This window comes from Physeter macrocephalus, chromosome 1 (assembly GCF_002837175.3).
Source record: "Physeter macrocephalus isolate SW-GA chromosome 1, ASM283717v5, whole genome shotgun sequence".
Lineage (NCBI taxonomy): Eukaryota > Metazoa > Chordata > Mammalia > Artiodactyla > Physeteridae > Physeter > Physeter macrocephalus.
In genome coordinates, this window is record NC_041214.2 from 32,066,647 (window position 1) to 32,091,837 (window position 25,191).

Sequence of the window (25,191 nt, forward strand, 5' to 3'; positions counted from 1 at the left end):
CGGTACGCGGGCCTCTCACTGTTGTGGCCTCTCCCGTTGCGGAGCACAGGCTCCGGACACGCAGGCTCAGCGGCCATGGCTCACGGGCCCAGCCTCTCCGCAGCATGTGGGATCTTCCCGGACCAGGGCACGAACCCGTATCCCCTGCATCAGTAGGCGGACTCTCAACCACTGCACCACCAGGAAAGCCCCACATACCAATTTTTAAGTGTCTTTTTCTGAGTGTTAGAATTATCAGTATTAAAGTTTATTTTCTTCTGCTTTAGCCATGTTTTCTAAGTTGTCTACATGAACAACAAATTACTATCTTTGAAATAGACAACATGCTGCCCATGAAATAAATTAGTTTTATTTCCATTTCAATGATTTCCAAACCATATATCCAACATTTAGATAACTTTTTGAACTAACATGCAGACAGATGAGTCAGTAATACCAGCAAGCAGCATCAGGGACTGCAGACTCTCCCTTCCTTGGTACTGAGCAGAAGCTATGTGCAGGACACTGTGTTACACAAGCTAGGAATAAAAAGAAGAGAGGGACACAAAAATCTATGTCCCTCTCTTCTTTTTATTCCTAGCTTGTGTAACACAGTGTTACAGAGGTGTAAGAAACACATGGATAAACTCACAGCGACAAATCAAGGTATTCCAAGGAAAGGGAGAGATGATTCTAACCGGGAGAATGAGGGCGTGTTCTCATATACTAGTCATCCACAGTTTGCTCTTCTTTCCTCTCCAATTTACTACTGAACAAGGAAGATCATGAAACAACTAAAATCCACAGTATCTATTCCCATATTCCATATAAATGCTTAATATCCTTCAGGGCCAGCTCACATGTCACTTCACCTTTGTTTCCAGGGGTAAGAGCACTTCTCTTGATACACTGCGGCTGTACATTCAGTCTGAGGGCAGAGACTAAGTCAAACCCATCTTGGCACCCCTAGTTGAGCTGGCATTCACTAGGTATATATCATGAACTTTTCAAGCTTTGCTCATGTGTTTAACATCTTGGCAAAGGAAACTCAGAAGTCATACCTGGTGGGGTTCCTTTTGTCTTCCTCAGAAATCAAAAACCAAACAAAATCTGCATAGCTCATTCTTCCCTCTTTCTGTACTGTTTTTCCCCTGAAGAAAACACACAATTATAAAGTTTCCTGAGCAATTACTCAGATAAATTTAGTACTATGAGAGACTAAGAAATAAAGTAACATTTCTTTGGAAATTAAGTTAAAAAAAAATAGAATGCTGGAAACCTCACAAAGGGCAACCCCTTCCACTGCCTATCTTATTTTCAAATGCCTAGAGGATGAAATCAGAAAGCATTTGCAGATATGAAAAAAGAAATCTGGTTTCTAATTTTAATACAAATAATCAGCAGGTTAAATACTGTTACCTGTATTTTGATAAAGGACTAATACCCATATATTAAAGAATTACCGCCGTCTTGTATGAAGCCACAACTGCATGTTTTGTAGGGTATTATCTGACCTACAGCACTGACAAATTATGCAGGAAGCCTTGCTAAAATGACATTGTTAAACTATTACTTGTAGTTCACTTTAAAACTCAGATGCTTTTTCTTACCTTGTTACTGCCCCAGAGAATATCCTTTCAATAATCCTGTTTGATGAAGCTAAATGTAAATAAAAAGTACAAAGCTAGTTAAAACATGCTCCAAAAGGCAATATTTTTGGCAAATTTATTTTTAAGTAGCCACAAGCTAAAACTTAATAATCTTCCATGATGAGAATATGAGTAGTTAAATTTTTACTTATGTATAACTGATACTTTTTGAAAGCAGGAATTTGAGACGGCTTACTCTATCAATCAATCAATCATTTAAAAAAGAACAGGCAAATGGATGTGCCTGACAGCTGGGATGTATTAATATAGTTGAGCATCGAATTGGTTCTGAATATCCTGACAACTAAGACAAAAATGTACAAAATTTGTATTGATCTTGTTATCTAATGAGACAAGACAGCTTTTCCCCCAAAATAAGACAGATTTTATCCTAGCATTAAATTCAAGGGGGAGAACTGATTGTTGGGGAATTTGAGTAAAACAATGGAGAACTGTTTTTCAGGTAGAGTTTTATAAAAGATACTAAAACATACCACAAATACTTTTCTTATATTCTCATCCTATAAAAATCCAGGATATAACATGATATAACATACCATTTTAAAATAAATTCCATCAGTAAGTTTTATTCAGAGGGACGATTATATCTTAAGATAGTATGTTGCTTTTGATGACAGATCCTAGGTAATCTATATCAGTGCACCTCATTGTGAGTTCAAAGTAACCAAAAGCATTAGTTAAAAAAAAGGAGATAACAGTGGATCTCAGACCTAGGGATGTAGTGAGGATAGGAATCTGTTCTTTTAACAAGTGCCCCAGGCAATGGCATGCACACTAAAACTTCAGAATTAGTGATATCATTAGAGTTAGCAGCTACCAGCTCTAACTCTTCTGCACAGTGTTAGGTATGGTCAACATAAAGGTTAATTAATTTGGTTGAAGAATGTTGAGAATATGAGTGTCAGCACTGCCATTCCTGGCCACATACCAAATGTTGAATAAGGGCCCCCTAGAGTTTGTTGAGCACTGGTTTATGGGGTTAATAATTTGGAAATAAGAGGAAATAGAACAGAAGAGGGCTATATAGGAAAGGCAATGGTATTTAATTCTGAAGCTAAAGTCTTTTTGAAAGTCTTTCTTTAGAGTTAGAAGGTTTAAGCTCCTAAAACTTAAGATCATGTTGTCCCATTAAGGACAGATTAGTGGGTGGGCAATTACACAGAGTTTCAGTGGCTCCTGCATTATGCAGGCCTAGATGCCTGCTTTTCTGGACATCATTCCTTTAACATGCCTCTAATGAGTTACTCTATGTGTATATACAATATTTTAGGGCTTAATGAGAACTATGGTTATGCCAGCCAGAGAAGGCGCTTTAGAGCCCACATTTTGTATGACCTCTGGAGACTAGCTCACGTTATACAGATGATCTGGCCACTGGTAATTAGAAGGTGCATAGCTAACAAGGTTGGCCTGATACCCCTATAAATATCTCCATCTTTATGCTATTCTTGTAACAGGAATGTATGACTATAGGCATACCTCAGAGATATTGTGGGTTCAGTTCCAGGCCACCTCAATAAAGTGAATATCACAATAAAGTGAGTCACATGAATTTTTTGGTTTCCCACTGCACATGAGTTATGTTTATTCTATACTATAGTCTATTAAGTGTGCAACAGAATTCTGTCTTAAAAAATCAATACATATAACTTAATTAAAAATACTTTATTGCTAAAAAATGCTAACCATCTAAGCCTTCAGCAAACTGTAATCTCTTTGCTGGCGGAGGGTCTTGCCTCAATGTCGATGGCTGCTGACTGATCAGGGTGCCGGCTGCTGAAGGCTGGGGTGACTGTGGCAATTTCTTAAAATAAGACGACAATGAAATTTGCCACATAGATCGACTCTTCCTTTCGCAAATGATTTCTCTGTTACATGCAGTGCTGTTTGATAGCATTTTACCCACAGCAGAAGTTCCTTCAAAATTGAAGACAATCCTCTCAAACCTTGCTGCTGCTTTATCAACTAAGTTTATATAATAGTCTAAATCCTTTGTTGTCATTTCAACAATCTTCACAGCATCTTTACCAGGAGTAGATCCCATCTCCAGAAACTGCTCTCTTTGCTCATCCATGTGCAGCAACTCCTCATCTGTTAGTTTTATCATGAGATTTGCAGCAAGTCAGTCACATCTTCAGGCTCCTCTTCTAATTCTAGTTCTCTGTTTCTACCACATCTGCAGTTACTTCCTCCACTGAAGTCTTGAACCCCTCAAAGACATCCATGAGGATTGGAATCAACTTCTTCCAAACTCCTGTTCATGTTTATATTCTGACCTCTTCCCATGAATCATGAATGTTCTTAACAGCATCTAGAATGGTGATCCTTTACAGTAGATTTTCAATGGACTTTGCCCAGATCCATCAAAGGAGTCATTACCTATGGTAGCTATAGTCTTATGAAACGTATTTCTTGAGTAAGACTTGAAAGTTGAAACTACTCTTTGATCCATGGGCTGCGGAATGGACGTTGTGTCAGCAGGCATGTAAACAACATTAATCTCATTGTACATCTCCATCAGAGCTCTTGGGTGACCAGATGCATTGTGAATCAGGGTCATATTTTGAAAGGAATCTTTTTTTCCTGAGCAGTAGGTCTCAACAGTGGGCTTAAAATATTTAGAAAACCATGTTGTAATCAGATGTGCTGTCATCCAGGGTTTGTTGTTCCATTTGTAAAGCGCAGGCAGAAGAGATTTAGCATAATTCTTAAGGGCTCTAGGATTTTTGGAATGGTAAATGAGCGCTGGCTTCAACTTAAAGTCACCACCTGCACTGCATTAGCCCCTAACAAGAGAGTCAGCCTGTCCTTTGACGCTTTAAAGCCAGGCACTGACTTCTCCTCTCTAGCTATGAAAGTCCAAGATGGCTTTTTCTTCCAATAGAAAGCTGTTGCATCTACATTGAAAATCTGATGTTTAGTGTAGCCACCTTCATTATCTTAGCTAGATCTTCTGGATAACTTGCTGCTTCACCTTGTACCTTCATATTATAGAAACGGCTTCTTTCCTTAAACCTCATGAACCAACTTCTGCTAGTTTCAAACTTTTCTCCTGAAGCTCCCTTACCTCTCTCAGCCTTCACAGAATTGAAGAGAGTTAGGGCCTTGCTCTGGATTAGGCTCTGGCTTAAGGGAATGTTGTAGCTGGTGTGATCTTCTATCCAGACTACTAAAACTTTCTACGTATCAGCAAACAAGGCGGTTTCACTTTTTTTTTTTTTTTTTTTTTTTTCCTTAACCACATCATGCAGCTTGTGCGATCTTAGTTCCCCAACCAGGGATTGAACCTGGGCAGTGAAAGCACCAAGTCCTAACCACTAGACAGCCAGGGAATTCCCAGTTTCACTTTCTTTCTTTCTTTTTTTTTTTTTTTTTTTTTCTTTTTGTGGTACGTGGGCCTCTCCCGTTGTGGAGCACAGGCTCTGGATGCGCAGGCTCAGCGGCCATGGCTCACGGGCCCAGCCGCTCCGCAGCATGTGGGATCTTCCCGGACCGGGGCACGAACCCGTGTCCCCTGCATCAGCAGGCGGATTCTCAACCACTGCGCCACCAGGGAAGCCCCCCAGTTTCACTTTCTTATTCATGTGTTCACTGGAATAGCACTTTTAATTTCCTTCGAGAACTTTTCCTTCACATTCATTCACTACCTGGCTAACTGTTGGCACAAGAGGCCTAGCTTTCAGCCTGTCCTGGCTTTCAACGTGCCTTCCCCTCTAAGCTTTCTAGCTTTTGATTTAAAGTGAGAGATGTGCCACTCTCCCTTTCACTTGGACATTTAGAGGCCATTGTAGGGCTATTAATTTGCCTAATTTCAATATTGTTGTGTCTCAGGGAATATGGAGGCCCGAGGAGAGGGAGGGAGATGGGGAAACACTTGGTCGGTAGAGTACTTAGAACACAAACAACAGTTATCAATTAAGCTTGCTGTCATACAGGTGTGGTTCATGGTCCCCCAAAACTATTACAATAGTAACATCAAAGATCACTGACCACAGATCACCATAAAAAATATAACAATAATGAAAACGTTTTGAAATATTGTGAGAATTAGCAAAATGTGACACAGAGACATGAAGTGAACAAATACTGCTGGAAAAATGGCACCGATAGACTTGCTCAATGCAGGGCTGCCCCAAACATTCAAATTGTCAAAAATGCTCTATCTGCAAAGTGCAATAAAGCAAAGTGTAATAAAACGAGGTACATCTGTACTTGAAGAAGGAAGGATACAATACTAAAATGCTTGTTTATCAAATAAGTACAATTTAGTATTTCCTCTTGATAACTGGTTGGCACCTGAGTTTTGTGAGCTAGAACTCTGTTTCTTAAAATGGAAAGTTCTATGAAAACTGACATATAGAATGAACCTTTTCTTAAGATGTATACTACTAGTCACAGATATACCAAATATCAGAAGCAAAATTCAAAATATTTATTTAAGATTTGTACTTTGCTACATCTAAAAGGCTAAGGGCTTATTAAAAAAAATCCACAGTATCTGAGAAGACATTTAAGAACAGAACAGGGACAATCTTATGAGAGAAGAATGAATCAATGTATCTTGGTGCTTGGTTAAGAATATTAAATTAGCAGGAAACAGGTTCTAAGTTTACTACTGGTCAAAATGAAGTAAGAAGGGTAATATCATGTAATATGTAATTTTTTGTTTTCTGACAAAAGAAAGCACACAAAATTCACCTGCAGAGAAAATACCTTTTCTAGAACTAAATTCCAGAAAAGGTTTTATGAATCCTTGAAAACACTGGCAAATTAGAAACATCATTTTCATCCTTGGTTGTTTATAAATACTGTAAAATGAGAATTTATAAAGGTGTATATACATTCTCTTTCAAATAAACTTTACATAGATGTGGTTCTTATTCAGTTCATCATCAGAAAATAAGCATCACTATAAAGACTCACCCATTCATCAAACTAAGACTCTAATTTCTTACCTCCAAACCCCTTCTCCTAAACCTGGTTTCTAAATAAAAAATTAGTACCTTCACTCATGTCTACTTAAAAATTCTTGGCCCTTTCAAGAGGACTTGATTAGATACAGAATTTAAGAAATGGGAATTCCCCAGAATGAATGAGCACAATTTAACTCTTGCCTTCTTCAAAATAGTAAAGTCAACATCCATAGAAACACTCACCCTGGTCATTGTATCGAGACAGATCGTCCTGGCTGACGTAGAGGTCATGATCACTATCTAGTTCCCAGAATTTACAATAAATAACATAGAAGTGTTCATAGGAGAAATAATCTGTGATTTGGTTTATATCTTCCTCTTCTTCCAAAAGCGCTAGAGTCTGAAATGGTATGAATAGAAGGATTAATTTATTTTAAAACTATGAAGACCCAGCTTTGGCCATTATATAGATTCTAGTTAATTTTTACTCTAAACGGAATTAAAAATTTTGGTTTTGGTACCAAACCAGGAAATTTAGTAGGCAACCTCATCCTACCTTTTAAGAGTAGGCATCCACATGCAGGGTTTGGTTTTGTAATGGCATCAAGTTTACCATAAAGGTGACTTATTTATACCATTGTGATAGTGTGGGGTAGTCTGGCATAGAAGGCATGGAGGGTAGAGCTGCAGAGCCCTGAGCTGGAAATAAGCCTGGGTCTCCCCTGACTCACTGTGTACCCCTAGGGAAAACACCAGAAACAGTGATTTTTGAGCCCAGAATTCTTGTAATAAGCCAAATTATCATATAAGTGGGTAGATAAATGAAGATGTTTTTAGAAAGAGTCAGAAAACAGATAAACCATAAGGAAACTTAGGAAATAGGAAAAAACAAAGTGAGATGACAGAAATAAGACCAGATGTATCAACAGTCACAACAAAGGTAAATGAGTTAAATCTCCCTATTAAAAGATTTTCAGATTGAGAATAAAACCCAAACCCAAAAAGCAGATCTAGGTATATGCTGTCCATAAGAGAGAAGTCTGAAGTAAAATTTAAAAGGAAGGTTAAAACATGTACTAGCTAAATCTTAAAAAGAAAATAAAATGGAATTTTGGATTTCCAGTATTTACATTTTAGAAAATAATTTTTATCAAAGTAATATACTTGTATTATGAAATAGTCATCTTTCTTATAATGTTTTTCACCTTGAATTCCAAATTATGGTAAAAGCCACTCAATGAAATATTTTGCAGCCAGTAAAAATTATAGTCTATATAGAAACAAAGGAAGATCATGACATGGTAAGTGCAAAATACAGGATATAAGATTGTACACATTAAGAACTATATTAAATTCTAAAATCCAAATATGTATATGAATGAGACTAGACGAACACATACAAGAATATTAGTTTTATTAGGGTGGTAAAATATGCTTTTTCTTCTGTTTTCCAAACTTGCTTGTAATGTTTTTTTAAATAAAATGCTCTTTAATGTGTATAAAGCAGAATATGTACAATAAAACAAATACCTTGAGAAGCAGGGAGCTCTCATTTTCATCTACTGGACTGTCATAAAATGAAAAAAATGAATAACTTCTGCTGTTGGTGAGTATGTAAATTTAAGTATGAACTAGTGCAGGCGTTTAGTAGGGTAACTTGGCAGGATCTATCAAATTAAAAATGCACATGCCATCTGATCCAGGATTTTCTCTCCACTACTCTATTTTAGAGACATTATTACTCATATACACACAAGAGGAAAGTATAAGGGTGTTCACTGCATTATTGTAATAGGGAGATAATGAAAGCGACTTGAACATCTTCAGTAGAGAAGTATGTAATTACAGTACAGCCGTGCCACAGATTACGCAGTAGTTAAAAGAATTAGATTTATATGAATGGAAATGAAAAAACATCAAGACATACTGTTAAGTTAAAAAAAGTTAACAGAATAATAAGTATGGTCTCACATATTAAAAATAATTCAAAAAAGCAGCCACACAGAACAAAACTATATACTCCACACATATATATACTACACACACACACACACACACACACACACACACACACACACAGAGAGGAATAAAACTACAGATAATATGGGTTCCCTCTGGTAAAGGGAGTGAAATGGCAGAGTGAAGAGATAGTGACTTCTGCTTATTATTCTGTGTATGTTTATGTTATTAGAATATTTTATGAGCATACTTTCATGTACTAAGAGGAAGACTAAGGAGAGGGGTAGGGAAGAAAATAGAGGGAAGCAGAACACTTGAGTTCTATTTCCCGTTCAGCCACTTATTTTGCTGTGTGATCGTATCCAAGTCATTCAACCATATGAATTTATCATCAGTAAAAAAATATGGATTATAATAATGATCTAGAAATACAAACTCTAATGTGCTTCAGGAATGTGAGGAATTATTATCATTATAAAATTTATTTATTTATTTATTTATTTTTGGCTGCATTGGGTCTTTGTTGCTGCACGTGGGCTTTCTCTAGTTTTGGGTAGTGGGGGCTACTCTTTGTTGCAGCGTGTGGGCTTCTCTTGCTGCGGAGCACAGGCTCTAGGCATGCGGGCTTCAGTAGCTGTGGCTCACGGGGCTCTAGAGAGCAGGCTCAGTAGTTGTGGCGCAAGGGCTTAGTTGCTTTGAGGCATGTGGGATTCTCCTGGACCAGGGCTCAAACCCGTGTCTCCTGCATTGGCAGGCAGATTCTTAACCACTGCGCCACCAGGGAAGCACCTATCATTCTTAAGGTGTAAGGCCTTTTTAATGGAATTCTTGCCATCTCAACCCATACCACATTACCTCTTGAGAGCCCAGGCAGACACCAGGTGTTCAGTAAATATTAATAATGACAGTGATGATGACTTTTCATTTATTAGAATAAAAAGTATTTGCATATTTATTATGGATTTCTAATTTTGCCAAGTCTTTGTTACTTTGTCCCAGATGAAGATGGGAAAAACAGAGTGTAAATAAGGTTGTATTATTTGCTTAAGCTTCATTTAGTATGATTTATTTAAAATAAAATATTTCATTTCCTTTCAAGAGTGACCAATTCTACTTTCTTTAGGTTAATAGAAGAGCTTGAACAATCAGGCATGAAGATTACCTCGGTTAAAGGCTCCCACTAGTGGTCAATACTTTCTCATTTGGTAAAATAAATAAAATAATTGAATGAAATGCATTCTTTCTTAAAAGGAATTTTTAGTATTTTTCTCTAGCAGGAGATGGATAAAGAGTCACAGCTAAAAGGAACAAGTTGAAATTCCTCCATTTCTTTTGCAAGGCCCTTCCCAACCTGGCCCTGTCTCACCCCTCAGGCCTCATCACTGGTCACTCTCCTTGGAGCCTGTGGCCACTTAAGACTGTTCTGCAGTTCCTGAACGGGACACTTTCATGCTTCTGGGCCTTTGTTTATGCTGCTTCCTCTATCTGGAATCCCCTTTTCTTTTGATTTCTTTATCTTGGTAAACTCCTGATATCTCTAAGGTCAAGATCACATGCCAGTCCTACTGTGAAGCCTTCACTGCATGTTTATGATACATTTCTGTGGAATATTTCAAGTCAGGTGTGGCTGTCTGTGCCCTTTTCTCTTTTGCTCCACAGTGCATGCCCTGATGCAAAAATCTCTTGTTATTCATCTTTGTTCCCCCAACCCATTGCAGGTATCTGATAACTGCTTAATAACTGAAAGTAGTGACAGGGCTTTGTACATAATAAGCACTCAAATATTTGTTAAATGAAGTAAGATTATTATTGAAATTGCTCCTTATATATGAATTTCAATGAGAGGCATACTTGCAAAAAGTTGCTTTTTCTTATCTCTGTTGCAGTAATTTTTCCACTCCAAGATCTGTTGACTGTGTAGAATATTCTCTGAATAACCTGGTTCCAAAAGGAAAACAAAACCAAATAAAAACATTAAAGATATCTATTACTTTATCAAGGCCCTCTTATGAACATTCTTTGAACCAAGCTAAGTTTTGGCCCTTTGATTATATCAAGTGTAATTTCTAGTAAAAATGAATACTATATTAAAAAAAGTCTACATCCATATAGTTTGCATCTGCCCTTATAATTCTAAGAATAAAAAAATTCTTTGCTCACAAGTCTGCATTTCCCAGGTGCCTACGTGTCACTTTCATTTTTACCTCTCATATAGGGATTCAAGTAGTGCTTATTAGGCTAGATGTTTCTGGAAGGCATATGAGGTGGGAAATCTGCACTAGGGTGGCTTAATAATTACTGGGTCAGAAGAATGGCTGCCAACATGGTATGATTCAAGAGGGCATATTCTGGTTATTATAGCCTTATCCATTGGAGTTTTGAAGACTTCTGAACTCTCTCTGGAAACTCAGATACATCTGGGATAGTTTATATCCCGAGTCCTTATTTAGGCATGAACAGTTTTGTTACTAACTAGTGTTTTAATAAGTTTAACAAAGGTGAAACTCTGGAGGAGACCCTGGACAAGATGGGAGAGAAGGAGGATGGGTAGCAAAGGTGTCTGAAATTGAGGATGTATGTGCTGTTGTGTAGGGGAGGACTGGAGAAGGAAGACAGGCTGCAATCCTGGAGGTAGGAGGCCACAGTGCATTCTTAACAATTTTACCTGGGGTTATTCCCACCCATTTAATTTGCACTTGACCTATTAGGGTTTTTTTCTTTTTTTTCCTTTCTTCTTCGAAAGGAAGCAAGGGTGAGAAGAGCAGTTAAGCAGCTTTTTTGGTACTTTGGCTTTAGTTTTGATTATCTAATGATATGGAAATCCTGTAACCTTGGTGGTTTTTATCATAGAAGAGGTTAGATCCCTTTTTTAGGCTATTTTAGTGCAAGAAGAACAAAAAAGAGAAGACACTTGGACATCTATCCTAAGAGTAGGCCTAATGAGGAACCAAACCACTATTCTGTTTCTGGATTCTTTATCGAAGAAAGTGATTCCCAAAAATAACAGGAAGAAACTAGCCTCAGGATGAAGGTCCAGACTTCTGCTGCCCAGCATTCCTCACCCCATCTCTGCTACCCGTGCTAACTCCTCCTGATCCTTCAGAATCTAGCTCAGTTACCAACTCCATAGGAAGCCCCAGCACAGGGACTTGGATAGAGCTGTCTTCTGTGCTCCTGATGTCACCTGAGTCTCCTTCGGTCATCCTGTGGTTATATTCTAAACACAGGTACACCTGATTGTCATCACCTCCAAATTCTAAGGAACCTGATCTCTTTTCACTTGCATCCCAGTGCCTGATATGTTGCTCTCCCTATATCATCAGGTGGTCAATAACTGCATGATAATTTAAAAAACTGAGGTATAATTAACATACATTATATTAGTTTTAGGTATACAACATAATGATTTGATATTTGTATATATTGTGAAATAATCGCCACAATAAGTCTAGTGAACATCCATTTCCACAGTTACAGAATTTTCCTTTCATGTGATGAGAACTTTTAAGATTTACTTTCTTAGTAACTTTCAAATATTCAGTACAGTACTATGAACTATAGTCACCATGCTGTAAGTTACATCCCCATGACTAATTTATTTCACAACTGGAAGTTTATACCTTTTGATTCCCTTCACCCATTTTGCCCTTTCCCCACCCCCTGCGTCTGGCAGCTCCCAATCTGTTCTCTGTGTTTGTGAGCATTCTTTTTTTTTTTTTTCAAAGATTTATATCATACAGTATTTGTCTTTCTCTGACTTATTTCCCTTAGCATAATGCCCTCAAGGTCCATCCATGGTGTTGCGAATGGCAAGATTTCACTCTTTTTTTTATGGCTGAGCAATATTCCAATGTATTCCACATTTTCTTTATCCATTCATCTGTGGATGAACACTTAGGTTGTTTCCATTTATTGGCTATTGTAAATAATGACACAGTAACACAGGGGTGCATGTATCTTTTCAAGTTACTGTTTCTGTTTCCTTTGGATAAATACCCAGGAGCGGAATTGCTGGATCATACAGTAATTCTATTTTAATTTTTTTGAGGAACCTCCACTGGCTGCACCAATTTACATTCCCACCAAGAATGCACATGAGTTCCCTTTTTTCCACATCCTTGTTATTTCTTGTCTTTTTGATGATAGCCATTCTAACAAGTGTGAGGTGGTATCTCACTTTAGTTTTGATTTGAATTTCCCTGATTAGTAATGTTGAACATCTTTTCATGTACCTGTTGGCCATCTGTATATCTTCTTTGGAAAACTGCTTGATAAATTAATGAGATTGGAAAGCTGTGTAACAAAGACTTTCATGTTATATTTGTGATAGAGACATATGGGTTGGATTCATAGCTAATTGAATAACTCTATCCAGAGTTTTGAACAGCAGATGAAGACTAACCTAGGAAAGTTCTCTAATTAATATTTTACATAAAATTATTACTGTTGTCTATGATTTATAGATAGATTGAATATAAGATGTACAGAAAATATAAAACAGGGAACTGTATACAAAATTATTGTGAAAGATACTATTAATTTAGTTGTGTTTACTCTTGAGGAAAAAATAAGACTACAGTATAGATGTGACCATGATCTGAATGGTTATCAGGTGGAAGAAGAAGTTGATTTGTTTTGAACTGCATCAGAGGGTAGAAATAGAACTGGAACTACTAGAATTACTGGATAGAAATGCCCTTACTGGTTAGAAATGCTTCAGTGTAAACAAGAGTTTCCTAACATTAGCCTTATGAAGCAATGGGTTGTATGAAGTAGTGAGGTTTCTTCTCACCACAATTATTATTATTATTATTATTATTATTATTATTTTTCTCCCGTCGCGGAGCGCAGGCTCCGGACGCGCAGGCCCAGCGGCCGCGGCTCACGGGCCCAGCCGCTCCGCGGCACGCGGGATCCTCCCGGACCGGGGCGCGAACCTGGCTCCCCTGCATCGGCAGGCGGACGCGCAACCACTGCGCCACCAGGGAAGCCCTCACCACAATTATTTAAGCAGAAGCTCACAGGATTCCCATGTTAGATGGGAGCTGGGACTAGCTGGTGTCTACAACTTCTCTACTGGCCCCAGTCACTCAGACTCTGAGTGAGGGCACAGAATGTGTTTTACTCAACACTGTATTTTTAGCACTAGCTTCACAAAAGCTCCTATAAAAAAGATGGAGGATTTTAGGCCAGAAATTATATATATGAAAATAAAAATTAAGAATATCTTTTATCATAGTTCCATGTCTTCTCTCTCAAGTTAAAGTCAATTTCAATACATATTATTACACCAAACTTTTCTTTGTTGCACATTATTAGACTTTTGTCCTTATTTCTTGATTTTGAATGTAAATTTATCTTAAAGTCTAAGTTTCCTGTCTATCTAAATTTTGTATTTATATACCCCTCAAATATTTTATATTACTTATGGAGGTACTATATAACACTTAAAATTATAAAACTTTAATCTGTATTTATTTTTATTTTATTCTTTTCTTCATCTTTTGTTCTTTTGACAGAATTTTTAAAATCCATAAACATTCTGAATGTTAAGTAATTTCCTATTTTTAGCCTCTGCTAACCTACTTGTCTGATACTGTAATAAAATGCACCTGTATTCCATTTTTCCATAGCCTAAATCTCCTTATCCAGTGGCCCCTTACATCAGCACATTTATTGGTTTCCACACAACTGATTCAGCATTTTAGCTTATCGAGGTAGGGGCACCATCTAGTGGTGAGAGCATGTAACTGCTGGTTCTACATTAATTAGTTTTTTTCCCCCCTAACTTTTTTGGTCTACCAGTTTTAGGTTTTTAAAAAGAAATTAATCAAAAATTTTAAAATATCAAACAAAATGTAAAAATTAATAATAGTAAGAATAACTGTTTACTATCAGTGAGAGAAATAAAATTTGATAGTTTTTCACCAAGGGATCTCTAGTCAACTTGACAATTTGAATCGTAAGTCAGTTTCCTTTCTTTTTCTTTATATCTATTGAATTGGAAACCTCTAATTCACAATTAGAGGTCACCAGGAATAGAAATATATGTCTGGTGGTTCTGTCAGAGAGTTTTTGATAAGCAGATCAAATGCAGACACAGAAATTACAGAGAGATTGCTCTTTGTAGATGACTTTAATGCAGACGAACAACTCAATGCTGGAAGCCTGGCTCTTCTATTAGGCGGTGTGTGTGTGTGTGTGAATGGATTCCTGATCCACTCTAGTTACTATGGCTCTGAAAAGTATTTCTTCATGGTCTCCTGCAGAACTTGGACTTAAACAAAACTATCTAATAAAAATGATTTCTTTCTCTGTCAAGAGAAAACGTTCTCAAGGGGAAAGAGTTAAGCTATTAGTGATGAGCAGTTTCCACCAGTTTAGCCATTTTAGGAAATATCACTACCTTGTCCTCAACAATGAAAATCCTGACATTTCAGCCTGGAGTGATAGATTCAGGCCAATCAAGACACTGAACACACCACTAAGATACCATCTGAGCAAGCCACAGAAATATCTTTACTGCCAGCACCAATATCACAAAAAAGTATTTTCAGTATTATCACTTATTTTAAAACCTCACATGAGTACCTCTTTCCTCAAAAGTCAGCATATGCCAGTAAGGATAAGCAGAGCCTTATTCACTGGCAATTTCTTTACATGGTATGCAAACCTGCAAACTCAAGGGCTACAATTTGCTGGTATTTCCAATTCTCATTTTCATTCGATATCAAGAGGCTTATTTCTCACTTGCCAACTCTTCTCTGGAAATAAAGGAGAACGTGGAGTGACTCTGGGTATAATCTCTTATTTAGGTAGTGATGTCCTTTTTTGCTATATGTAAATTTGGTGTTCTGCCTTTCCACTCTAAAACAGCTGACAAAATAATTAACTAAACAAACAAATAAAGTCTTTTCCTGTAGCATAGGTTTTCAGTGATAAATGGAAAATAAAAGTTGCCCAACTTCTCTTCATTGTATATGTGCCACACATAAGCTAATACTTGAGTCATATACACTGTGTGAGCAGTTTCTTCCAACTGTAAAGTGAAATAACTGAATAACTCTACCATGCAAACAAAATATGTTAATTGTCCTATACTGTATGCCACTGAGATTATATATTCAATAGGGTCATATGATAAATTAATTTTGCTTTTTTTGAGATATCTGTCATTAATTCTGAGGCTGATCTTTGTAAGTTTCTTGGAAATACTGTTATCTTTGCCATGAACAGGGTAGAGAATGACACTTCTCTAATTTGGTTACTTCTATGCCATTAGCAACAAAATTAATTAATTTCATACTAGAAAGCTTATTTTGTATTTTTTAATAGAAAAATTCACTGTACTCTGAAATAACCTAAAACTTTCAATGACTTCAGGTCATTATCTGACCAAATTTCATAATAGAAAAGGCACTGGGTAGAACAGATAACCAGTCCAATAAAATTCTTTCTAGGTATTCAGTGTGATGCTTTTTATTTGCATCTTTCTGTTTTGGAGGGTAGTATGAGATTATCACAACAGTAGGTACACTTATCTCAGTACAAACAGATTCACATTCTGTATTCTCAATTGGATCTTATTTAGAACTTACGTTATGATGTTTTGAGTTGCCCCATTATCATTATTTCACAAGTATTTTACACTTTAATGACTACTACTGAGTAATGGATTCATTAAAAAAAAATTTTTATTGGAGTATAGTTGATTTACAATGTTGTATTAGTTTCTGCTGTACAACAAAGTGAATCGGTTATACCGGATTCATTTTTGTGAACTGGGGATAAAGCAGCATAATACTAAAAATAAAGCGTAAATTTAAGAAATGTAAACAATAATATGCAAATGCCATGCAAATATGTCAGCAATAATTAATTGGATCCTGTTAATTGACCTATGTAGTTCTTTTTGTTCAACAATTAACATACTAGCATTTCTCAGAAAATGTGAATTATATGCGAACAAAATGGTTTCATGGTTTTTCACTCTTCCTAAAACTTCCTGGGGGCCACTTGCTAGATGACTACAGACCGTCATAGGTCCAGTGATCATACTTCAATAAATACCAAACTGGAAAGTGTATAGAAGGAAAATGTATCTCTTTTATAATTCTGTTCTTTAATATCTTTTCTAAGAACAAATTCCAATAAAAGGTTCCTCTGTAGACAGCATTTTCTGAATTGGTAGAAGGTTGGACTAGATTATCTTTAAGATCTTTTCTAATTTTTGAGATTCTAATATACTATTAATACGTCCTGAGTTTATAGAACAGTCAGCAATCAGAACCCAATAATTCCTATTGGAATTGAAACCAGGGTTATGTATAGAATTCTTAAGCATGAATAACTTCACTTATTCACTAAATAAATACTTACTGTGTATCTATTATGTGCCAGGCACTATTCTAGGTATTGGAGATACAGCAACATGTAAATATAGACAAAATCCCTCCTCTCATGGAGTTTATATTATAGAGAAGGAGATGGATGGACAATAAACAAAAAATTCACATATCAGTGATATAGGCGCTAAGAAGGAAAATAAAGCAGAACAAAGGAATAGAAGTGTAGAGGGAGGGGATAGGGAGAAGAAGGGTGAAGAAGGCAGAGGGTGATCAGGGAAGGTCTCACTCAGAAGGGAATATCTGAGCACACATCTGGATGAAGTGAGGGAGTGAGTCATGTGGAAATCTGTAGGAAGAGCATTCCAGGCAGAGGAAAGAGTAAGAACAAAGCACCTGAGGCAGAAGCAGGTTTGGTCTGTTCCAGGAACAGAGAGGAGGCAGGCCGTTGTTGCTGAAGCAGAGTGAGCTAGGGGCGGCAGGGTGGAGGGACGTAAGATCAGAGAGTGGGGGCTGTGAGGGTGTGTGTGTGTAGGAAGTGGTTACGGAGAGTCTTGGCAAGAAGTTTGGCTTTTATTCTGAATGAGATGGGGAAACACTGGAGGGTCTGACCAGAGGAGTGACATGGTCTGACTTATATTTTCAAAGGATAACTCTGCTTTGTGGAGACTAGACTGTAGGGCAATGAGGGTGTAAGTAGGGAGAACAATTAGAAGAAATCCATGTGAAACACAAGGATGACTGGCTGGGCCAGGGTGATTGTAGTGGAGATAGTTTAGTAGAGTGTTGTGGTTAACAGGCAAAAATAACTTCTGAGATAGTCTTGGATGACAGTGACACCTTATGGTTCAAATAAAGTCTTATAAAGTTTTATGACAGAAGAGAATCAATGTAAAAGCAAATAATGAAGTTCCTACAGTAGAAAAAGAATGGTAGTATTTTGTAACTCAACAGAAACCAACAAATCCATAGCCAACAAAAAGTGCCCTAAGAATGAGAGGGCCTTCCTCAGAGGAGACTGTCCTATTTACCAGGGGATCGGAGCCAGAGGCAGGGATCATCTCCCCCAGGTATGGCTGTGAATGTGAGGTGTGCCCTGAGGTTGGTTCATCTGTGGAGTTCTTCCAAAGATAATCTGGAAGCTAGGGCAGAGAATGCCTGGTGTGGATGCAGTGTAAGCTGTAGGCCTGTGTGCTCTCACTCATACTGCATGCCCTGCCTGTGACTGACCAAATGAGGCTGTGCATGAGAAATATGGAATGAGAACATCCCACAAAACAGGAGATTGTGATCATGTTATTTAAAATTCTCACATGATTTGTTTTCTGATTACACACAATCTATTTTTCATTATCATTTCAGTTCGAACTTTGAGGTACTATAGATACATCTTTTTTTGGAAAAGGCTGTTGAAAATTCTTTCAGTATTATTTGCAAATGCTAAAGATAAACTGGGTATCAATATTAATGATACAGCAAAAGGTATACCTCATAATACCAGACAGAATGAGCATATCACTTAAATTTTATATACAAGAGACCTCTTAAGCGCTGGGCACATATAAACGGCAAATAGATAGAAATAATTAATTCAATTTTACTTCCTTCCACTTAAAATAATCATTATAGCCCATTTTGCATAAAGATCTGAAAGCCTGGATACTAGATAATGACAAAAAGGAGACTTATAGAGTTATATTAAGACAAAAAGGGACTTGGCCTACCGTGGTGATGTAGCGGGAGTGGAATTCTGGAGCATCTTTCAGGAACGTGAGGCCAGGATGTGTATCTACCACATCCTGAAAAAGAACAAAACCAAACTAAATTAACAAACATACCAAAAAAAACCCCAAGACACCAACAGAATTTTTTTCCCTCTTGTAGAATACTGGCCAGTTGAGCAAACTCGCTGTTTCAGAATATTGAACAATGTACTTAAAATTTAATTAGTACTTTATTAAATTCAAATATTTCACAAGCATACTTATGCGTGTTTTTGATATGCACAGTATATGTCAATAAAAAGTTAAAATTTTAATTTAGCTATATTTGGTGATTTATGAATCAAATGTCTTACAGGTACATGCTGTAATTCTAAAATGCATGTCTGGGAAATTCATCCCACAGATCTTGGTAGGGATTGCTAAGTGAAATTTACACAGAAAGGATGATAGACACAAGCCCACTAGAACGATTCTTTCTCAAACTACACACATGGGAAATTTTTGGAAAAAAAAATAGGCTTGTAGCCAAATAGCTTTAAATAAATCTATGTTAAGTTGCATGAACCAGCTAATGTTCATCAAAATAACTGTGTTGACAAATTTGTTTTCCAATTTACGATTTTATTTATTTTAAAATCTGATATTTTGTTCTCATGGAAGACTATTAGAATATTAGATCCTTGAAATACTGTTTTTATTTTCTAATTAGGTTTTAAAAGCACTTTGAATGAGCCTAGAGAACCTAATGGAGGTAATTCTGTCAATTTAATAACCAGAGGCAACAGCAATGCTAACATAGATATAATCTATTAATTGGCTAGTCATGAATGGACAGACATCAGTTATATCTCTTTCCTCTGTTTCTTCAGAGCAGTTAGCTATTCATACCTACCAATACAGTCTAAAACCAATGGACCTTACTATTTCTTTAAATTTTATTTGGAAATAATTTTAGACTTACAGAAAATTACAAAAATTTTATAGAGAGATTTCCTACATCTTTCTCCCAGCTTCCCATAATGGTAACAACTTACAAACCATAGTACAATTATCAAAACTAGGAAATGAACATTTATGTAATACTAAACTACAGACGAGAGGCCGCAGCAGTGAGAGGCCCGCATACCGCAAAAAAAAAAAAAAAAAATTTCCAGCTTTTCCCCTAATATGTTTTTTCTGTTCCAGGATCCTAACTGCATTAGTTCTTGTGTCTCATTGGTCTCTCCCAATCTGTGGAAGTTCTTCAGTCTTTCCTTTTATTTCATGATTCTGACACTTTATGAGTTCTGGTTAGTTATTCTGTAGAATGTCTCTCAATGTGGCGTTGTCTGGTATTTCCTCATCATTAAAGTTACACACTTTTAATGGCTATACCACAGAAGTGATGTTGTGTCCTTTTCAGTCTTACAAGGAGTATGTGATGCTGGTATGTCTTACAACTTGTGTTAATTTTTGAACACACTTGGTTAAAGTGGTATCTGCTGGGTTGCCACCATAAATTTATTATTACCTCTTAATAACTGAAAAATATCATGGGGGAGATACTTTAAGACTCTGCTAATATCCTGTTTCTCTGAAAACTTGTACCCACAGATTTCAGCAGCCATTGACAGAAACTGACAGTGGCATTTATATAGTGGTGTTTACCTTATTTATTTATTAAACATCTTTATTAGAGTATAATTGCTTTACAATGGTGTGTTAGTTTCTGCTTTATAACAAAGTGAATCAGCTATACATAAACATATATCCCCATATCTCTTTCCTCTTGCACCTTCCTCCCACCCTCCCTATCCCACCCCTCTAAGTGGTTACCAAGCACCGAGCTGATATCCCTGTGCTATGTGGCTGCTTCCCACTAGCTATCTAGTTTACATCTGGTAGTATATATAAGTCCATGCCACTCTCTCACTTCATCCCAGCTTACCCTTCCCCCTCCCTGTGTCCTCAAGTCCATTCTGTATGTCTGCGTCCTTATTCCTGTCCTGTCCCTAGGTTCTTCATAACCATTTTTTAAAAAATTCCATAGATATGTGTTAGCATACGGTATTTGTTTTTCTCTTTCTGACTTACTTCAGCCTGTATGACAGACTCTAGGTCCATCCATCTCACTACAAATAACTCAATTTCGTTACTTTTTAGGGCTGAGTAATATTCCATTGTATATATGTGTCACATCTTCTTTATCCATTCAGCTGTTGATGGACACTTAGATTGCTTCCATGTCCTGGCTATTGTAAATAGAGCTGCAGTGAACATTGTGGTACATGACTGTTTTTGAATTATGGTTTTCTCAGGGTATATGCCCAGTAGTGGGATTGCTGGGTCGTATGGTAGTTAGATTTTTAATTTTTAAGGAACCTCCATACTGTTCTCCATAGTGGCTGTATCAATTTAACATTCCCAACAACAGTGCAAGAGGGTTCCCTTTTCGCCACACCCTCTCCACCATTTATTGTTTGTAGATTTTTTGATGATGGCCATTCTGACCAGTGTGAGGTGATACCTCAGTGTAGTTTTGATTTGCATTTCTCTAATAATTAGTGATGTTGAGCATTCTTTCATGTGTTTGTTGGCAAGCTGTATATCTTCTTTGGAGAAATGTCTATTTAGGTCTTCTGCCCATTTTTGGATTGGTTGTTTGCTTTTTAGATATTAAGCTGCATGAGCTGCTTGTACATTTTGGAGATGAATCTTTTGTCAGTTGCTTCATTTGCAAATATTTTCTCCCATTCTGAGGGTTGTCTTTTCATCTTGTTTATCGTATCCTTTGCTGTGCAAAAGCTTTTAACTTTCACTAGGTCCCATTTGTTTATTTTTGTTTTTATTTCCATTTCTCTAGGAGGTGGGTCAAAAAGGATCTTGCTGTGATTTATGTCATAGTGTTCTGCCTATGTTTTCCTCTAAGAGTTTTATAGTGTCTGGCCTTACATGTATGTATTTAATCCATTTTGATTTTCTTTTTGTGTATGGTGTTAGGGAGTGCTCTAATTTCATTCTTTTACATGTAGCTGTCCAGTTTTCCCAGCACCACTTACTGAAGAAGCTATCTTTTCTCCATTGTGTATTCTTGCCTCCTTTACCAAAAATAAGGTGTTCATATGTGCGTGGGTTTGTCTCTGGGCTTTCTATCCTGTTCCATTGACCTGTATTTGTGTTTTTGTGCCAGTACCATACTGTCTTGATTACTGTAGCTTTGTAGTATAGTCTGAAGTCAGGGAGCCTGATACCTCCAGCTCTGTTTTTCTTTCTAAGGATTGATTTGGCTATTCGGGGTCTTTTGTGTTTCCATACAAATTGCAAAATTTTTTGTTCTAGTTCTGTGGACATTGATTAGCTCTAGTCGTTTTCTGGTAGCATTCTCTATGTATAGTATCATGTCATCTGCAAACAGTGACAGCTTTACTTCTTCTTTTCCAATTTGGATTCCTTTCATTTCTTTTGCTTTTTTGATTGCTGTGGCTAAAACATCCAAAAATATGTTGAATAACAGTGGTGAGAGTGGGCACCCTTGTCTTGTTCCTGATCTTAGAGGAAATACTTTCAGTTTTTCACCATTGAGGACGATGCTGGTTGTGGGTTTGTCATATATGGCCTTCATTATGTTGAGATAAGTTCCCTCTATGCCTACTTTCTTGCATATATTGAAGAATTCTTGCATTCCAGGGATAAACCCCACTTGATCATGGTGTATGATCATTTTAATGTGTTGTTGGATTCTGTCTGGTAGTATTTTGTTGAGGATTTTTGCATCTGTGTTCATCAGTGATATTGGCCTGTAGTTTTCTTTCTTTGTGACATCTCTGTCTGGTTTTGGTATCAGGGCGATGGTGGCCTCGTAGAATGAGTTTGGGAGTGTTCCTCCCTCTGCTATATTTTGGAAGAGTTTGAGAAGGATAGGTGTTAGTTCATCTCTAAATGTCTCATACAACTCGCCTGAGAAGCCAATTGGTCCTGGGCTTTTGTTTGCTGGAAGATTTTTGATCACAGTCTCAATTTCAGTGCTTGTGATTGGTCTGTTTATATTTTCTATTTGTTCCTGGTTCAGTCTTGGAAGGTTGTGCTTTTCTAAGAATTTGTCCATTTCTTCCAGGTTGTCCATTTTATTGGCATACAGTTGCTTGTACTAATCTCTCATGATCTTTTGTATTTCTGCAGTGTCAGTTGTTACTTCTCCTTTTTCATTTCTATTTCTATTGATGTGAGTCTTCTCCCATTTTTTCTTGATGAGTCTGGCTAATGGTTTATCAATTTTGTTTATCTTCTCAAAGAACCAGCTTTTAGGTTTACTGATCTTTGCTATTGTTGTCTTTGTTTCTATTTCATATATTTCTGCTCTGAACTTTATGTTTTCTTTCCTTCTACTAATTTTGGGTTTTGTCTGTCTGTTCTTCTTTCTCTAGTTCCTTTAGGTGTAAGGTTAGTTTATTTGAGATTTTTCTTGTTTCTTGAGGTAGGTTTGTATTGCTATAAACTTCCCTCTTAGAACTGCTTTTGCTGCATCCCATAGGTTTTGGATCATCATGTTTTTGTTGTCATTTGTCTCTAGATTTTTTTTGATTTCCTCTTTGATTTCTACAGTGATCTCTTGGTTATTTAGTAACATACTGTTTAGCCTCCATGTGTTTGTGATTTTTACGTTTGTTTTCCCTTTAACTGATTTCTAATCTCATGGCGCTGTGGTCGGAAAAGCTGCTTGATATGATTTCAATTTTCTTAAATTTACTGAGGCTTGATTTGTGACCCAAGATGTGATCTATCCTGGAGAATGTTCTGTGTGCACTTAAGAAGAAAGTGTAATCTGCTGTTTTCTGATGGAATGTCCTATAAATATCAAGTCTATCTTGTTTAATGTGTCATTTAAAGCTTGTGTTTCATTATTAATTTTCTGTCTGGATGATCTGTCCATTGGTGTGAGTTGGTAAAGTCCCCCACTATTATTGTGTTACTGTTGATTTTCTCTTTTATAGCTGTTAGTACTTGCCTTATGTATCGAGGTGCTCCCATGTTGGGTGCATATATATTTATAATTGTTGTATCTTCTTCTTGGGTTGATCCCTTGATCATTATGTAGTGTCCTTCCTTGTCTTTTGTAACATTCTTTATTTTAAAGTCTATTTTATCTGATATGAGTACTGCTACTCCAGCTTTCTTTTGATTTCCATTTGCATGGAATATCTTTTTCCACTCCTTCACTTTCAGTCTGTATGTGTCCCTTGGTCTGAAGTGGGTCTCTTGTAGACAGCATGTATATGGGTCTGGTTTTTGTATCCATTCAGCCAGTCTATGTCTTTTGCTGGGAACATTTAATCCATTTACATTTAAGGTAACTATCAATATGTATGTTTCTATTACCATTTTCTTAATTGTTTTGGGTTTGTTATTGTAGGTCTTTTCCTTCTCTTGTGTTTCCTGCCTAGAGAAGTTCCTTTAGCATTTGTTGTAAAGCTGTTTGGTGCTGCTGAATTCTCTTAAGTTTTGCTTGTCTGTAAAGGTTTTAATTTCTCCATCGAATCTGAATGAGATCCTTGTTGGGTAGAGTAATCTTGCTTTTAGGTTTTTCTCCTTCATCACTTTAACTATGTCCTGCCACTCCCTTCTGGCTTGCAGAGTTTCTGCTGAAAGAACAGCTGTTAACCTTATTGGGATTCCCTTATATGTTATTTGTTGTTTTTCCGTTGCTGCTTTTAATATTTTTTCTTTGTATTTAATTTTTGATAGTTTGATTAATATGTGTCTTGGCGTGTTTCTCCTTGTGTTTATCCTGTATAGGACTCTCTGTGCTTCCTGGACTTGATTAACTATTTCCTTTCCCATATTAGGGAAAATTTCAACTATAATCTCTCCTAATGTTTTCTCAGTCCCTTTCTCTTTTTCTTCTTCTTCTGGGACCCCTATGATTCGAATATTGGTGTGTTTAATGTCGTTCCAGAGGTCTCTGAGACTGCCCTCAATTCTTTTCATTATTTTTTCTTTATTCTGCTCTGCAGTAGTTATTTCCACTCTTTTATCTTCCAAGTCATGTATCCGTGCTTCTGCCTCAGTTATTCTGCTACTGATTCATTCTAGAGAATTTTAACTTTCATTTATTGTATTGTTCATCATTGTTTCTTTACTCTTTAGTTCTTCTAGGTCCTTGTTAAACATTTCTTGTATTTTCTCCATTCTATTTCCAAAATTTTGGATCATGTTTACTATCATTACTCTGAATTCTTTTTCAGGTAGACTGCCTATTTCTTCTTCATTTGTTTGGTCTGGTGGGTTTTTACCTTGCTCATTCATCTGCTGTGTGTTTTGCTGCCTTCTCATTTTGCTTAAATCACTGTTTGGGGTCTCCTTTTCACAGGCTTCAAGTTCGTAGTTCCTGTTGTTTTTGGTGTCCGCCCCCAGTGGCTAAGGGTGGTTCAGTGGGCTGTGTAGGCTTCCTGGTGGAGGGTACTAGTGCCTGTTTTCTGCTGGATGAGGCTGGATCTTGTCTTTCTGGTGTGTAGGTCTGCGTCCGGTGGTGTGTTTTGGTGTGTCTGTAACCTTATTATGATTTTAGGCAGCTTCTGTGCTAATGGGTGGGGTTGTGTTCCTGTCTTGCTAGTTGTTTGGCATA

General features: G+C 37.0%; 1 protein-coding gene across 2 annotated transcripts in view; it reads right to left on the reverse strand.

Annotated features, from left to right (window-relative positions):
• Positions 1-25,191, reverse strand: part of PPP2R3A (protein phosphatase 2 regulatory subunit B''alpha) — a 226,699-nt gene that overhangs the window by 64,684 nt on the left and 136,824 nt on the right. For both annotated transcript variants that reach the window (XM_024131901.3, XM_028489482.2), the window contains 5 exons: positions 18,591-18,665; positions 10,373-10,459; positions 6,806-6,962; positions 1,590-1,638; positions 1,041-1,130 (listed from right to left, as the gene is read on the reverse strand). In XM_024131901.3, the coding sequence (XP_023987669.1) occupies positions 1,041-1,130; positions 1,590-1,638; positions 6,806-6,962; positions 10,373-10,459; positions 18,591-18,665 (458 nt within the window). The remainder of the gene's footprint in view (positions 1-1,040; positions 1,131-1,589; positions 1,639-6,805; positions 6,963-10,372; positions 10,460-18,590; positions 18,666-25,191) is intronic.